Below are 17313 nucleotides of genomic sequence, written 5' to 3' on the forward strand. Positions count from 1 at the left end.
TCCTCTTGGTATTTGCTTTAGATATGAAATCTTTAGCTCGGAATATGAGAAACAACCAAAAACAAGATCCACTTAGTTTGGTGGGCGATAGAACACGATTTACTAAACTGTTCCTTTACTCCGAGGATTTATTATGATATTCTTTACTGCAAACTGTAGCAAGTTCACTCCATGGTCAGACGAGAGGAAAATTCAGATGGACCTCATAAGAATCGGATGAAAAGTTATTATTATTATGTGACCCTTTGCACTTTATGGGGCTGAACCGAACTCACCGCAACATAGTGACCTATAGTGCTGAGAGTCCTAGCTTTGCCGGTAAAACCGTAATGCATTGCCACCGTGGTTTTTCCCGTAATGCTTTTTAAGGTAAGTTCACATAGTAGAATTGTTACAAGATGAAAAATTCTGCTTGAGGAATTTAGAAGCAGAATTTTTCTGCTTCAGCAAATCTGCCACAGAAAATGCAAATTCTACACAATCCTTTGTACCAGCCAGGCGGTATTTTTTCTGCCTCCCATTCATTTGAATTGGAGTCCTCCAGTGGAGGACTCTGCTGCATCTCAGGTGTAGCAGAGCTCAGCACACGGCCAGCTCTGCTGCATCTCAGGTGTAGCAGAGCTCAGCGCACGGCCAGCTCTGCTGCATCTCAGGTGCAGCAGAGCTGTGTCAACTCTGCTATACCTGAGATCGAACCACAATGGAGACTGCTGTGGACCAATTTTAGACTCCACCTACTCACAGACGAGCCTCCGGCAGAACCAGCGTTGATTGGCCGAATGCTGTACTCTGCATGGCATTTGGCCCATCAACACTGGTCAATGCATTCCTATGGGAAAAAGTCATCTCCCGCATTATTAGTGGCATAATACAGGGACTTGGGCATGTTAGATGCCCCCAGACATGCTTCCCCTGCTGTTCCAGTTGTATTCCAGAGGTGTTGTCCTCATTTCCTGGGGTGTCATAGTGGACATGGTGACTCTCCTGAGTCGAAGAGTGGTTTCCCCTGAAACTAAGCTTTTTTCCCATACACTATAATAGGGTTTGATATTCATTCAAATAGTCGAATATTGAGGGGCTATTCGAAATGAATATCGATTATCAAATATATTTAACTGTTCGCTCATCTCTACTCAACCCTAGTCAATGCTTCTCTATGGGAAAAGTCACTTTTAGGGTTGAGCCGATCTTCAGACAACCTCCGACCTCGATCCTGCTGGAAAAGATCGGGATCAGAATTCCGATCGCGATCGTGAAGTTTACTTGATCGCTGATTGGAATCCGATCTTTTCCGATCCCGATCGCTCAATCCTACCGGTGACAGGAGGTTACAGGGTGATTGGCGGAACAGGGAACTGAACGATCTATGACCTGAGGACGCAGATATGGTTGGAATTATGACATGTCACGTCTAGAGGGGGATCGAGGAGGGGATCCATATCGGCAGCCTGTTTTTTGTGTTTCAGGAGGCGAGGATGAAAAAAACAAAAAGACTACCACTTTGTAACAGACAATATTGGCTCCAGCAGTGAGGAGTTAAATTCTAAGTTCAATCTAACAGCAGAAAAAGTTGAGAAGAAAGCACGCAGCGAATAACCCAGTGAAGGTGATGTCCTAAATTCAACTCAGTGTCAGTCTTCTCCAAACCAGTGTGTGTTTGACTGGTCTGTCAGGGCCGCTGCTCTTCTCTGTGATACTTCCACGATTCGGGACAGGAAAATGCTTTTAAAATGAGAGGCCTGGAAAACACAGTAAAGTGGAAATCAATATGCAGTCAGGAGGTGCCGCTACCAGCGGTGGAGACTATGTTTTCACGTATGAGCTGCGGCAGGAAAGGGACTTTCTGAGCTGTCCCCTCAGGGGAAGATGAAGCAAAATGAGAGTCCAGGTTTACACGGAGCTGGCAGTAACTGTCATCTGTCATTGGATCACACAGAACACTTTACACAATCTGCACAGAGGGAGACTCGGGAAAGCAATTCTCAAGTGATTTATACCAAAGGGAAAAAAATACACATCTGCCACAGGGTGCGGGCATCTCACGCCTACGTAAGGGGTTGCCTGGAATGGAAAATACTGAATTAGGGAAAACCGTGGCAATAAAGGGGTCCCCACAATCCTCATCTATTAGCTCTTGCTCTGGAGGATTTACCTTGTCTGTGTATTTCATAGACATAGATTTCTGGTCCACGTTCAGGGATTTCCCACTGTTCCATAGGATAGGTCATCAGTAATGAAGGACAAACCTCACACGATCTGTAAGGTTCTCCCACAAGTTTCGGTTCCTACAGTGCTATTATTATACTCTGGGGTCTCTTCAGATGCCTACTGGAGGTGCAGAAAGATTAAAGAATCAGGCAAACTTTTTTTGCTTCTTGGAGGCTCCACCTTGGCATCTAGTCTTCTTTCTCAGTCTTCCAGCTTCTTGTGTCCTCCTGGGTGACGCCAGTATGTGAAGCCTCTGATTGACCCTCATATTGGGTGCATTGACGTCATGATGGTTTGACGCCATGACGTTGACATCCCCATGGGATGGTTGTGCCTCAATTACAGGCCTCAGTGGTGGTCGAGGGCTTCAGGAAGCCAGAAGAGGCTGAAAGATGGTGGGAAAGAAATCCCGACTCTGTGGTGGAGCCTCTTAGAGGGAAGGTGAGTATGAGCTGTGTTTTCATATATTTCTACATCACCCATGGGCCTCTGAGTTTTATACTCTTAGGTCTGAAGAGAACCCAAAGTATCATAATAATATGTGTGTGATAAACCCCAAAAATCTCACGTTCGTCCAAACCTGAAATTTTTGGAAAGCTCATAACAAACAAATTGGTTTGGCCATCCCTAGTCACCAGTAGGGATCAACACCTGATCAGCTAATATGGCTGTATGGAAAATGCTGGGGATCCAGAAGGCCCCTTTAATTTTAATGGGAACCATGTAATGCCTCTTTTCGCCTGAGGTGGCGCTTCAAGGCAAATGAAAACTTAATATATTATGTAGTCTCGATCATGTCTGTAGAGTTTGGTGACAATTTATATAATAACCTTCTGCATCAACCTAAAGTGTACATGGGGAGATGCAGAACACTCCTCGCTACATCTGAACCGTTGCCTAAATTGGGGAGTTAGTAGGAACCAGTTGGTAGAATTCTTTTTAATCAAATTTTGTCTTTGTGTGTTTGCTATCTTTTACACCAAAATTACTAAATTTTACACTTCTGCCTATAGAGTAAATCATGTAACATAAAACCTAAAAATACTGGTTTCAGCACCATGGACAGTGACGGGGAAATAAAGAGTAAAGGACCCATTACTGGTCCTGGGTAAAGAATGAAATAAAGCAATTTTGACGTGACATTCTCGCCATCAACATCACAGCGTCAGACCCACAGTGCACACTTAAACTGCACCTTCAATTATAAACAAGGTTTCATAAATGAATGGTACAAGATATGAAACCTTGTAATATATCTTATTAAAGAAATCTGTTTTCTTCTCCACTTTTAGGCAGTTACTTTCTCCTTATTAGTCTATGAAGAGGGAAGGGAGATAGAAAAGACACTCAAATAATTGCTGCTGTTACACTCTGCTATTCCTTGCTTTTTTAACACTGTTAGGTTGTAGATAAGAGGCTAGCAGTGCACAGAATGAAGCAATAAATCAATTAGAGACCCAACCAGAGAATCCTACTCCTCCTCTCCCTACTTATAGAGCTCTGTGTGTGAGTCTGAATACAGAGATGGATATTATGTAAACGAGAAGTCAGATTGAAGCTCAGGAGCAGGAGAATAGCCGAATAAGTGGAGAAAGAAACCGATCTCCTTAATAAGATATATTACAAAGTTTCTTATATTCACCTGTACTATTCATTTATGACAAGTGGTTTATAACTGGAGGTGCCCTTTAAAGCGGTTGTCCAATCAAAGAACCCCTTTAACATTTTAGGGGAACATGCCACATGTAGACATTGCAGTACTGAAATGAGAGCCTGGCCCTTTAAATGCATATGGATAGCATGCTATACCAATAGTGTGCTCAGAAGAAAACCCCAACCCCCAAGATTGTCAAAAATCTATAGACTGTAATTATCTATATGTATCACATCCTCATCTTCCTATATATGTGATAGACCACAGGACAGCAGCTCTGTCACGCCGCACTGTAGTTGTTATGACAACAGTACATACGCCGGCTAGCAAAGAGCAGCTTCGGCCATCAGTGATCCTATAATATAAAATGTCACCTAATACAGCCACCCCGAGTCATCTAATACAACATCCAAATGCCATCAGGTCAGGACTACAAGGAGCGGCCTCTTTAAAAAGACAATTTGGCTACACAGAAAAGAAATAATATCCATCAGCAAATATAAGGTTAGTCAGCATTAATGGGGCGTAATAAATACGTGTACGGCTGCGGCCTGTGTACAGGAGAATACACCAGCGGCCGCCAATACTCCGAAATACACAAACAGGGGACAGATCACAGAAATCACATACTTAATGGGAACACTTAAAGGGGGTTTCCTAATAAACATAATATTTATATTTGTAGAAAATGAAAAGTTAATTTTTGCACATATAAATAATTAAACATAACCCATCCACAATAAGGACATCATGGCTGGTTATCAGGAGGACATTACATGTATGAGAAGATAACCCGACCACAATAAGGACATCATGGCTGGTTATCAGGAGGACATTACATGTATGAGAAGATAACCCGACCACAATAAGGACATCATGGCTGGTTATCAGGAGGACACTACATGTATGAGAAGATAACCTGACCACAATAAGGACATCATGGCTGGTTATCAGGAGGACACTACATGTATGAGAAGATAACCTGACCACAATAAGGACATCATGGCTGGTTATCAGGAGGACACTACATGTATGAGAAGATAACCCGACCACAATAAGGACATCATGGCTGGTTATCAGGAGGACACTACATGTATGAGAAGATAACCTGACCACAATAAGGACATCATGGCTGGTTATCAGGAGGACACAACATGTATGAGAAGATAACCTGACCACAATAAGGACATCATGGCTGGTTATCAGGAGGACACTACATGTATGAGAAGATAACCTGACCACAATAAGGACATCATGGCTGGTTATCAGGAGGACATTACATGTATGAGAAGATAACCCAACCACAATAAGGACATCATGGCTGGTTATCAGGAGGACAATATATGTATGAGAAGATAACCCGACCACAATAAGGACATCATGGCTGGTTATCAGGAGGACACTACATGTATGAGAAGATAACCTGACCACAATAAGGACATCATGGCTGGTTATCAGGAGGACACTACATGTATGAGAAGATAACCTGACCACAATAAGGACATCATGGCTGGTTATCAGGAGGACACTACATGTATGAGAAGATAACCCGGACACAATAAGGACATCATGGCTGGTTATCAGGAGGGGACACTACATGTATGAGAAGATAACCCGACCACAATAAGGACATCATGGCTGGTTATCAGGAGGACACTACATGTATGAGAAGATAACCCGACCACAATAAGGACATCATGGCTGGTTATCAGGAGGACACTACATGTATGAGAAGATAACCCGACCACAATAAGGACATCATGGCTGGTTATCAGGAGGACACTACATGTATGAGAAGATAACCTGACCACAATAAGGACATCATGGCTGGTTATCAGGAGGACACTACATGTATGAGAAGATAACCCGACCACAATAAGGATATCATGGCTGGTTATCAGGAGGACACTACATGTATGAGAAGATAACCTGACCACAATAAGGATATCATGACTGGTTATCAGGAGGACACTACATGTATGAGAAGATAACCTGACCACAATAAGGACATCATAGCTCATTATCAGGAGGACACTACATGTATGAGAAGATGACACAATGAGAACATCATGGCTGGCAAGTCCCAGACCATAGAAAGTTTTTGCATCCATGGCCATATCTATTGGCAACTGATCAAGACAAAAAAGACTGCCACCACTAAGATGGTAAGTCCACCCATGGTTAAGTTGTAAAATCCTTAAAATTTAGCAAAATTTTTTATTTCTACATGCCAAAATTTTTAACTTTTATCGTCTACAAAAGTATGTATGGTTAAGTTCATGGAAAATCCCTGTAATGGAGTTAGAGAATCAGCCATATACTCTCCCACTCTATGTTTCTAGTTATAGGATTTTTTCTTCCCGTCCCTTTTACTTCCCGAGCACCTCTAGGCGGTTGTTGACTTCTTCTCGTCGTCTGGTATTATCCTTATTCTTCAGACAGCGGCAGACGGAGGACGACTTTGGCTTTCTCATTCCACTTAAGACACTGATGACTCAGAATAAATGGCTTGTGGTGGTCTACTGTGTACACAATACATTATAGCGCAGACTGCCCAGTTTTCCCCAGTACCCTCCTAATTGGCAGACCAATTAATCCGCTCATCTGTGAGCAAATAATGTATTACGCTAACTACCTTCCATTTGCTGAAGCCATTCTCCGAGGTAACATAATCGTGGTCTTGTTTATCTCTTGCCCTGAAACGCACTACAACGCCTCGGCAGTATCAAAGGTCAATTAGTGGACAAATTAAGCTATTATTAGCCCGTAACAAGGGTGACTGGCATCATTACCCTTCCTGTTTACCAGCAAACTGTTATTTTAATACAAGGACCAACTAATAAATCAGTGCATCTGCTGCACTTCTCTGTCTGCTCTTTGTAAATGATATTAAATGGGCGCCAGCAGCTGCCAAATTCCTAACCTTACGGTAATGAGGGGCAGTCATACGTACCTAGATGATTACACAGCCTGGAAGATGTGGTTTGCATTGATCAGGTAATGTGAAGAGAACAGGTCTTGGGGCTGCTTTGCTCTTTCTTGACGCATTAACACAGGAGGGGAACGTTCTACAAGGCCGACGTGCAGGATCTCAAGGCAGAGCGACGACGTTGACCTCTATTTTGTAGGAATTTGGAGATAGGCGTCAGAAAGTTGACTTTAAAGGGATGGTTTAGTTTCGAAAACCCATTTTCGTGGACTCTGTTAGGAGAGGGTTCTTGTCACACCAACGCAGTTCCATCAGAAATTGACAGGAGAAAACCTGCTGCTTTTTCGTCCCTCAATTTGTGTTGGACACCTAACAGACATGTGCTGAGCCCCGTTATAGTCAATGGGATTTCTCAGGATTTATATGTGTCCGTCATTATTGCGATCCTCAGATCTGTTTTTTTTTCATTCTGGTTCTTTAATGGTTCAGAAGAACGGACTTCCAGATTCTGAGGTCACTGTGTATCCTGTCCTGTATTATTTACACATTGCATTAATTTGAGGGGACATCTTGTAATGCTGACTTTCCCCTGCAGGGGCACTGCAGTGACATGGTTGTAGCATTACAAAGAATGTTGTATCCCGTCCTGCAATACATAAACGTTACATTTATTGGAATGGACTTCTTGCAATGCCGACTTTCCCCTGCAGGGGCACTGTAGGGAAATTGTGCACTTACTGCCTTGTTTTCCCCTAAAATTACAGCTGCACACTTTGGGAAGTTGCTTATTGTCCAGGGAACTTTCTCATAAATATGGTCTAAAGCAAGACTGGGCTGAAAGTGTTAATCTATCCACTTGGAGGATATTTCTACTACATGTAGTTAAATAGTTGTTGGTTGTATCCGTGAGATGTACGTCCCCTATGTCCAAATAAGTAGGGGAGCGTTCACATCTGCATTGTTCTGTCCGTTCTTCTGGTCGATCCCAAGGGACCTCATTGACTTTAATGGGGCTTGTCAGGTGTCGGTTTTTATTTCCTTGACATCTTGGTCACAAAAGCCAGGCTTGCCGGACTATTTCATCCAACATTTCAGACGGACACTGCGCCAGACATACATCCGATGTAAACGATGTAATGCTTCCTGTCAACTGTGGTGGCACTGTAGAGGAATTGAGCACTTGCTGTCAGATACCCCCATAGCTACAGCTGATCACTGGGGGTACCATGTCATAAATACAGATCAGACTCTGATAACTTGTTGCACCCTGATATCACGCAAAAGCCATTGTACCAGTCAAGTTCATCATCTTGTCCAAAGCCATAATCCTACTTCCGGACCGCCTATAGAATATTTCTTATTTTTAATTGTAGATTGTGAGCCCCCCTTCCTGCACATTGACTTAAGCCCAGGTCACAGAGCATGCCCACAACACTCTCCCATCCATCATCCATGCAGCTGCTGTAAAGCGTATCTCTAAATGCTGTTAACAGCAACTCAGTCAAAATGGCCGCCCTCATAATCATGTACAGAAATTTTTTTAAAAATTCTACATTGTATTGGTATATTGTTTATGTTGTTTGGTATCTAATGTCTTTCTTTGGTCTCACAGGCATCATTGATTTCCTTGTAAGTCAGCATCCCACCGCCAAATCCCTCCGGGACCACCTGATTTTTAAAATTGCACCAATGCTAAACCCTGATGGCGTGTACCTAGGAAACTACAGGTAAGAGAAAGTGATTGTAAAGCACCCAAATATTGTATACCAAGACGTTCCTAGGAAATATACAACATACTGATGGTATTCTGGACATTGGTGGACTCAGGTGTAAAACGGGTCTGTGGAGACAGGGTCTGGTCATGTGATCACACACAGGTGCAGGGCTCATTACTAGAGATGAGCGAGTAGTACTTGAGCGAGTACCACTTGCTATTCGAATGGAAAAGTTTGATACAGAACCAGCATTGATTGGCCCAATGCTATACAGTCGGCCAATCAACGCTGGTTCTTCTCCTACCTTTAGAAGTCTTCTCCGTGCAGCTTCCCTGCGGCATCTTCCGGCTCTTCATTCACTCTGCCAAGCATCGGGCCTGGGCAGAGCCGAATGCGCATGTCCGCTTGTAGTGCGGGCATGCGCAGTCGGCTCTGCCCAGGTCCGATGCCTGGCAGAGTGAATTCAGAGCCGGAAGACGCCGCGGGAACGCTGCACGGAGAAGACTTCTCGGAGGATCCAGCCCGACCCTCACTCGTGGACTTGGTAAGTATAATTTGATCAAACGTTGCCTACCCCTGAAATGAGCATTTTCCCCCCATAGACTATAATAGGGTTCGATATTCGATTCGAGTAGTCTAATATTGAGGGGCTACTCGAAACGAATATCGAACCTCGGACATTTTACTGTTCGCTCATCTCTACTCATTACCAGGCAGATTTCTGATTACTGTCCTGTGTTATAATGAGCAGTGCACCTGTGTGTACATCAAAATGACCATAGACTGTATATCACATGACCATAGATTGTATATCACATGACCATGTACTGTACATCACATAACCATAGACTGTATATCACATGACCATGGACTGTACATCACATGACCATAGAATATGCATCACATGACCATGTACTATATATCACATGACCATAGACTATATATCACATGACCATAGACTGTATATCACATGACCATAGACTGTATATCACATGACCATAGACTGTACATCACATGACCATAGATTGTATATCACATGACCATGTACTGTACATCACATAACCATAGACTGTATATCACATGACCATGGACTGTACATCACATGACCATAGAATATGCATCACATGACCATGTACTATATATCACATGACCATAGACTATATATCACATGACCATAGACTATATATCACATGACCATAGACTGTATATCACATGACCATAAACTGTATATCACATGACCATGGACTGTGACCATAGACTGTACATCACATGACCATAGACTGTATATCACATGACCATGGACTGTACATCACATGACCATAGACTGTACATCACATGACCATAGACTGTACATCACATGACCATGGACTGTATATCACATGACCATAGACTGTACATCACATGACCATGGACTGTATATCACATGACCATAGACTGTATATCACATGACCATAGACTGTACATCACATGACCATAGACTGTACATCACATGACCATAGACTGTATATCACATGACCATAGACTGTATATCACATGACCATAGACTGTACATCACATGACCATAGACTGTACATCACATGACCATAGACTGTACATCACATGACCATGGACTGTATATCACATGACCATAGACTGTATATCACATGACCATGGACTGTATATCACATGACCATAGACTGTATATCACATGACCATAGACTGTACATCACATGACCATAGACTGTATATCACATGACCATAGACTGTATATCACATGACCATAGACTGTACATCACATGACCATAGACTGTACATCACATGACCATAGACTGCATATCACATGACCATGGACTGTATATCACATGACCATAGACTGTATATCACATGACCATGGACTGTATATCACATGACCATGGACTGTACATCACATGACCATGGACTGTATATCACATGACCATAGACTGTACATCACATGACCATAGACTGTACATCACATGACCATGGACTGTATATCACATGACCATAGACTGTACAGCACATGACCATAGACTGTACATCACATGACCATAGACTGTACATCACATGACCATGGACTGTATATCACATGACCATAGACTGTACATCACATGACCATGGACTGTATATCACATGACCATAGACTGTATATCACATGACCATGGACTGTACATCACATGACCATAGACTGTACATCACATGACCATAGACTGTATATCACATGACCATAGACTGTACATCACATGACCATAGATTGTATATCACATGACCATGTACTGTACATCACATAACCATAGACTGTATATCACATGACCATGGACTGTACATCACATGACCATAGAATATGCATCACATGACCATGTACTATATATCACATGACCATAGACTATATATCACATGACCATAGACTATATATCACATGACCATAGACTGTATATCACATGACCATGGACTGTACATCACATGACCATAAACTGTATATCACATGACCATGGACTGTGACCATAGACTGTGCATCACATGACCATAGACGGTATATCACATGACTATAGACTGTACATCACATGACCATAGACTGTACATCACATGACCATGGACTGTATATCACATGACCATAGACTGTACATCACATGACCATGGACTGTATATCACATGACCATAGACTGTACATCATATGACCATAGACTGTATATCACATGACCATAGACTGTATATCACATGACCATGGACTGTATATCACATGACCATAGACTGTATATCACATGACCATGGACTGTATATCACATGACCATAGACTGTACATCACATGACCATGGACTGTATATCACATGACCATAGACTGTATATCACATGACCATGGACTGTATATCACATGACCATAGACTGTATATCACATGACCATAGACTGTATATCACATGACCATGGACTGTATATCACATGACCATAGACTGTATATCACATGACCATAGACTGTATATCACATGACCATGGACTGTATATCACATGACCATAGACTGTACATCACATGACCATGGACTGTATATCACATGACCATAGACTGTACATCACATGACCATAGACTGTACATCACATGACCATGGACTGTATATCACATGACCATAGACTGTACATCACATGACCATGGACTGTATATCACATGACCATAGACTGTATATCACATGACCATAGACTGTACATCACATGACCATAGACTGTACATCACATGACCATAGACTGTATATCACATGACCATAGACTGTACATCACATGACCATAGACTGTACATCACATGACCATAGACTGTACATCACATGACCATAGACTGTACATCACATGACCATAGACTGTACATCACATGACCATGTACTATATATCACATGACCATGTACTATATATCACATGACCATAGACTATATATCACATGACCATAGACTGTATATCACATGAATATTGACTGTACATCACATGACCATAGACTGTGCATCACATGACCATAGACTATATATCACATGACCATAGAATATGCATCACATGACCATGTACTATATATCACATGACCATGTACTATATATCACATGACCATAGACTATATATCACATGACCATAGACTGTATATCACATGACTATTGACTGTGCATCACATGACCATAGACTATATATCACATGACCATGTACTGTACATCACATGACCATAGACTGTATATCACATGACTATTGACTGTACATCACATGACCATAGACTGTGCATCACATGACCATGTACTATATATCCCATGACCATGTACTATATATCACATGACCTAGACTATATATCACATGACCATAGACTGTATATCACATGACTATTGACTGTGAATCACATGACCATAGACTATATATCACATGACCATGTACTGTACATCACATGACCATAGACTGTATATCACATGACCATAGACTGTATATCACATGACCATAGACTATATATCACATGACCATGTACTGTACATCACATGACCATAGACTGTATATCACATGACCATAGTCTGTATATCACATAACCATAGACTGTATATCACATGACCATGTACTATATATCACATAACCATAGACTGTATATCACATGACCATGTACTATATATCACATTACCATAGACTGTATATCCCATGACCATATACTGTATACCTTTCAATATACAAACAATAATATTTCTTAATGTTGGACAACCCTTTACTATTGCGAGTGCTGGCGGCAGATGTGACAGTATTATTAAGAGTTTCCGTCACTTTAGTAATTCTGGAGCGTTGCAGGAGGTCGTGTGCCCCAGCATTGGGGGTTTAGTGACCAAATATCCACTTTATAACACACACATAGGTATGTCCCCTTAAATAAGTCTTGGGACACATACAGTTCCTTGTCTTAGTACTGACCTGTAGTGACTAAGACAATGTAGTCTGACTGTAGTATGAGAGTGTCATGGTGGCGCCATTATTAGACAACGGCTTGTGATATTACCTTCGTAACAATACAACGTGCGATGTCTCATCGGATAATGCCCGATAAAAATTTAATCTGAGATCGTATTCTCATAAGGAAAGGGCTAATCCCCCCAAATTCTACTTGCCCGGAGAAGAGAAGGGGTTAATACAAAATCCAAAGGAACGTTTAATAAATCTGGATTTAACTTAAGTGCTTAGCACAGAATGGCCTCCGAAGCCAAATCAGCTATGGATTATTCATTTCTTGCCTGAAATGTAACAAATGACTTTTCCGTTTCCGACCACGAAATCTCATGGTCATTGCTTGAATTCATTTAGCACGAAGAAAGCAAAGCATTTATCACCGAGCAAATTCCCAAAGTCACCAAACACTGAAAGTTTGAATGTGAGCTCCGGAAAGTTCTCCGGGTGGAAAGATGGACTTTCTGAGACTGACGTGAGAGCTGGTACCTGTGCCTGTCAGTAAGGGGTTAAAGGGGCAGGCAATTCTTACTAGCACCTAGTTATGTGATGACGTCATGACATGGGGGCGCTCTACATGAGTGGGCCTTAGTCGTGACCCTAGGGTGTAGATTGGAAGAGAAGTCACCGGAAGAGCGCAAAGAAGTGCCAGGAAAGAAGGACGGACCCAGTATAGGGTGAGAAATGATGAGTATCTGTGCGGGTTTCTCATTTTGTCCACAAATCCCTTGGGCCTCTGGTTGTTATACTGTAGGCTCTTAAAGGGGTTTTCTCCATTCTTAGTGACCCCCAGTTGACAGGTCTAAGCAAATTTAGCAGTGCTGTACAGATATAGCCGAGATGAATCTGATATCTGACAAAGTTATCTGGGTCTGCTTTCCTCTTGGTTCAACATGTCCTAAGATGTTTGGCGTGCAGTGATTTGTAAAAAAACAAAAAACAAAAAAAAAAACACAACTTTTTGATACTCTGCCATGAGATGTCTATCTTATAGGTGACTACTGTGCTATCATATCGAATTGCTTTCATGAGAAATTGGAATTCTTAATCAAATTCTAGCTAAAGTCAGTGTGGACACATCTGTACATGTATAGCGCCATACTTGGTTCAGTGCGGGGTTCAATTCATGATATATCTCCCCAAAGTTTCTGATGTATGTTTGGTCCAGAGAGTGTCTTGAATAGGCCTAAGTTCCAGGTACAGGTCCTGGGCTCGTTACTGGGCCATAAAAGGCTGCAGAGCCTGCACTTCAGGGCAGATCCTGGGAGCAAGAGGAGGCGCTTGGGTCTGTCCAGGAATACTGAGAGTCTGGTGAGATCTAACTGTGCTGTTTTGTTTATTCGTGTGGTTGGTAGTAAGCCACACGTATAGTTAGTGTTATACTGCTTAGTTAGTGCTCGGACAAGCAGGGTTTTGTTTTTGCCTGAAGTTAAGGCTGTATATTATTTTAGTTATTGTTGTACCTGAAGTAATGTTTAGTTATTATCTCTGGTTCCATATGGAAGGTTCTTACAGTGTACAATTGACGGTTATTAGAAGCCCCAGGGTCACTATAAGAAGCTCCAGGGATGCTACTTAAGGCTGAAACAGACAAACATCCAGCTCAGCCTGTTTATCCAGCGGAAGAAAAACCTCTTCATCATAGGGATAAAAAATAGTTTTTTCTCCAAATTTTGCATTTGGCGTAAATCCCTGAATCATTGCCCCATCTCCCTAAATCTAGTAACCGTGACTTGTGATATGAATACATTTCGGACCTTTCTTGAACTCTTTTGGAGAATTCCCCATATCAGCCTCTTATGGCAGAGAGGTCCATAGTGTTGATGCTCTTACAGTAAAGAACCTCAGGCCATGCTTGTGTAGAAACCTTCTTTCCACAAGACCGAGATGTCCTCGTTATAGCCTTCACTTCTTCTGTCATCAAGTCTGTTCTTCTTCTCCGTCCGTGTTCTTCATAGCCCCCGATCTATGACATGATGGATACCTAGGATGTCTAATGGACACCTTAGACTACTATTGGGGGGTCCATATTGTGCTCTTTTTTCATACATCTATGATATCATCTGTGAACATGGCCTTACTTGCACACCTTGCCCTCCACTCACCCCAAATCTCAGCTTCTTTAACTTCTCCAAATCCATTACATGAGGCAGAGGAGAGGGAGTTTAGAGTTAACTGCGCTCATAGCCGACGCTTCGTGTTTATACAGCTTCGTGTTGGCGCTCCCCTCTGTGCCGCCCTTAGGCCCGGCGTTACATTAGCATGCAATATATAAAATCATACTATTTGCTATTGATGTATTTTCCTTGACTCTCTTCTAATGCCTTCCAATCTATTACAATCTGGGCACTTGATCCCGAGTACTACTTATGATTGGTATTGTATAAAGCGGAGGACTTTAACACTCGCTCTTAAGGGTCATTAGCTGGCTGGATTTAGAATATCACTGCTGGGGCGCAGCTGGCGCGGGCAAAATGGCCGAGCCACTGATTGACTCACCTGTGTTCAAGCCGAGAGCTACTTCATCCCCAACCTGACAATTCCCCTTTGAGAACTGGATTTGAGACCTGCTGCTGCTTTGATCCTTGATGCCAAAAAGGGAAAGGAGTGCTCAATCATGGCAGCCGGGCCGGGCACTTGCCTGAAGTGTTTACTAAAATGCACAGTGTTCCCGGCTGTCAGTATTTCAGGAACAGAATCAACATTGCGATGAATCATAAAGACGGAGAGAAGGAGATTACTGATCAAGGATGAGGAGGGGAGAGTTTATATTCCGAGCACAGGCGTTGATCCGTTACTAATATTAAGGTATGACACATTTTGGGAAAGCCGCCCACGGGGGCTTGACTGGATATAGGCAGAAGTGCAACTTCTCCTTCCATAGAGCATGTGATTCTAGACCAAAATGTAATGCACTCACCAAAAAAAACCTCTTTAAAGTTCCTACCACTAGGTGTCTCCCTTCTAGCTAATCTGCTGTTCACTCTTTTGTTACTAAGGAAGTCCGGCCATAGATACATTCCATTCCGTCTTGCTTATCTCAGTGAGAGTAGGAGGCAATCCTTTCTTTTAGCAGTGAGTGAAGGGTGGAGGGGTTGATTCTCCTCCCAGACTGTACAGACATGTCTGCAAACTGTTACTGTGTAGAAAGGACTGAAGATTCTGCAATTCTCACAGATTACAATGTAAGAAGTCTTCTATCTACTTGTATCTACTTGGCTGCTTGTGTGGTTACAGGTGGGATATTATTCACAGACAGTAGCAGTTTTCTCTTTTTGGTTGCGAGTATTTGCCATGCATTTGCAGTCCTGCGTTCCTGGATCTCCAATATTATGGTCACTTGGACGTTTCTCATATATTAGTTTGCAGTTGTATAGATACACCTCCAAGATGGTGGCGGGAACAACATCCCTGCCAAAAACCCTCTGCAAGTACCGAGAAGAACTGATGGAAGGCAAACGGCAAAGGTCACACCGAATATTGATGGGATTTACATTTCTCCTATCATCAATAATTTCATTTTGTGAATAGAAAACATCAACTATTAACCCTTCTGTTTCTGAAAGCGTTCTTAGTGCGCATCAATTTTCCCACACCTGCCTAAAACTTTTGCATCATTCTGTATAGATGACTATTGCTTGAAATGAGGGAGAAGGTTCAGGATTCAGCCAGAGATGTGTAGACTTGTCACCGCGACATAACACACTTGAATTGTGAGATACGGGCGGTGCAAACTATAGCTGGGACTCGTGATGGCGAATTCCTCCTACTCAATTGCTCAGTGAATTCATCTGACTTTCTCAGCACAAGAATCGTGATCTGCAAAGAAAATGTGTGAAGTGACCTCTGTTGGTCAGATTGGTTATTACATCGTCAATGAATTTCGATATTAAAAAATTGCATTGCTATCAGATCTCCATAGAACGTGGAGTTTTTTTTGTATATTATAGACTTTGCCTGTGTTATCATGTCCCCATTTTACACAATACACCAGTGTCCTGCACCCCATACTACTCCTGTTTTGCCACTGAAAAATCCAAAAATGTGCAGATTTCCAGATCATTCCATGGCTGCATACTTGGTGGATCCAGTAGACACAACATGCAGATCATAAGAATGGTTTGTGACTCGGTGCTCCCGTGTCTGGCCATATCTTCAAGGACTCCAACGATTCACAATGAACATTCGATACATGATTGTGATATACTAGCAAAACCTTGGACTGGCTGCAATACACATCACAACCACAGATGGCCGAACCGTTTCGGCAAGAGCCGGGTTTGACCCAAATATCCCGATTTTTAACAAAACGGAACAAGTTGGGATTATTCTTGGTAAAAATAAAATGGCAGACCTGGTATGCATTGCATAA

The 17313-nt window shown here is 42.2% G+C and overlaps 1 protein-coding gene across 1 annotated transcript in view; it reads left to right on the forward strand.

The window, feature by feature from the left end:
* AGBL4 (AGBL carboxypeptidase 4) overlaps positions 1–17313 on the forward strand; it is a 966914-nt gene that overhangs the window by 782696 nt on the left and 166905 nt on the right. Inside the window, exon 8 of the mRNA XM_075286245.1 lies at positions 8404–8518. Coding sequence (XP_075142346.1) covers positions 8404–8518 — 115 coding nt within the window. The remainder of the gene's footprint in view (positions 1–8403; positions 8519–17313) is intronic.

This window comes from Leptodactylus fuscus, chromosome 9 (genome assembly GCF_031893055.1).
Source record: "Leptodactylus fuscus isolate aLepFus1 chromosome 9, aLepFus1.hap2, whole genome shotgun sequence".
NCBI lineage: Eukaryota > Metazoa > Chordata > Amphibia > Anura > Leptodactylidae > Leptodactylus > Leptodactylus fuscus.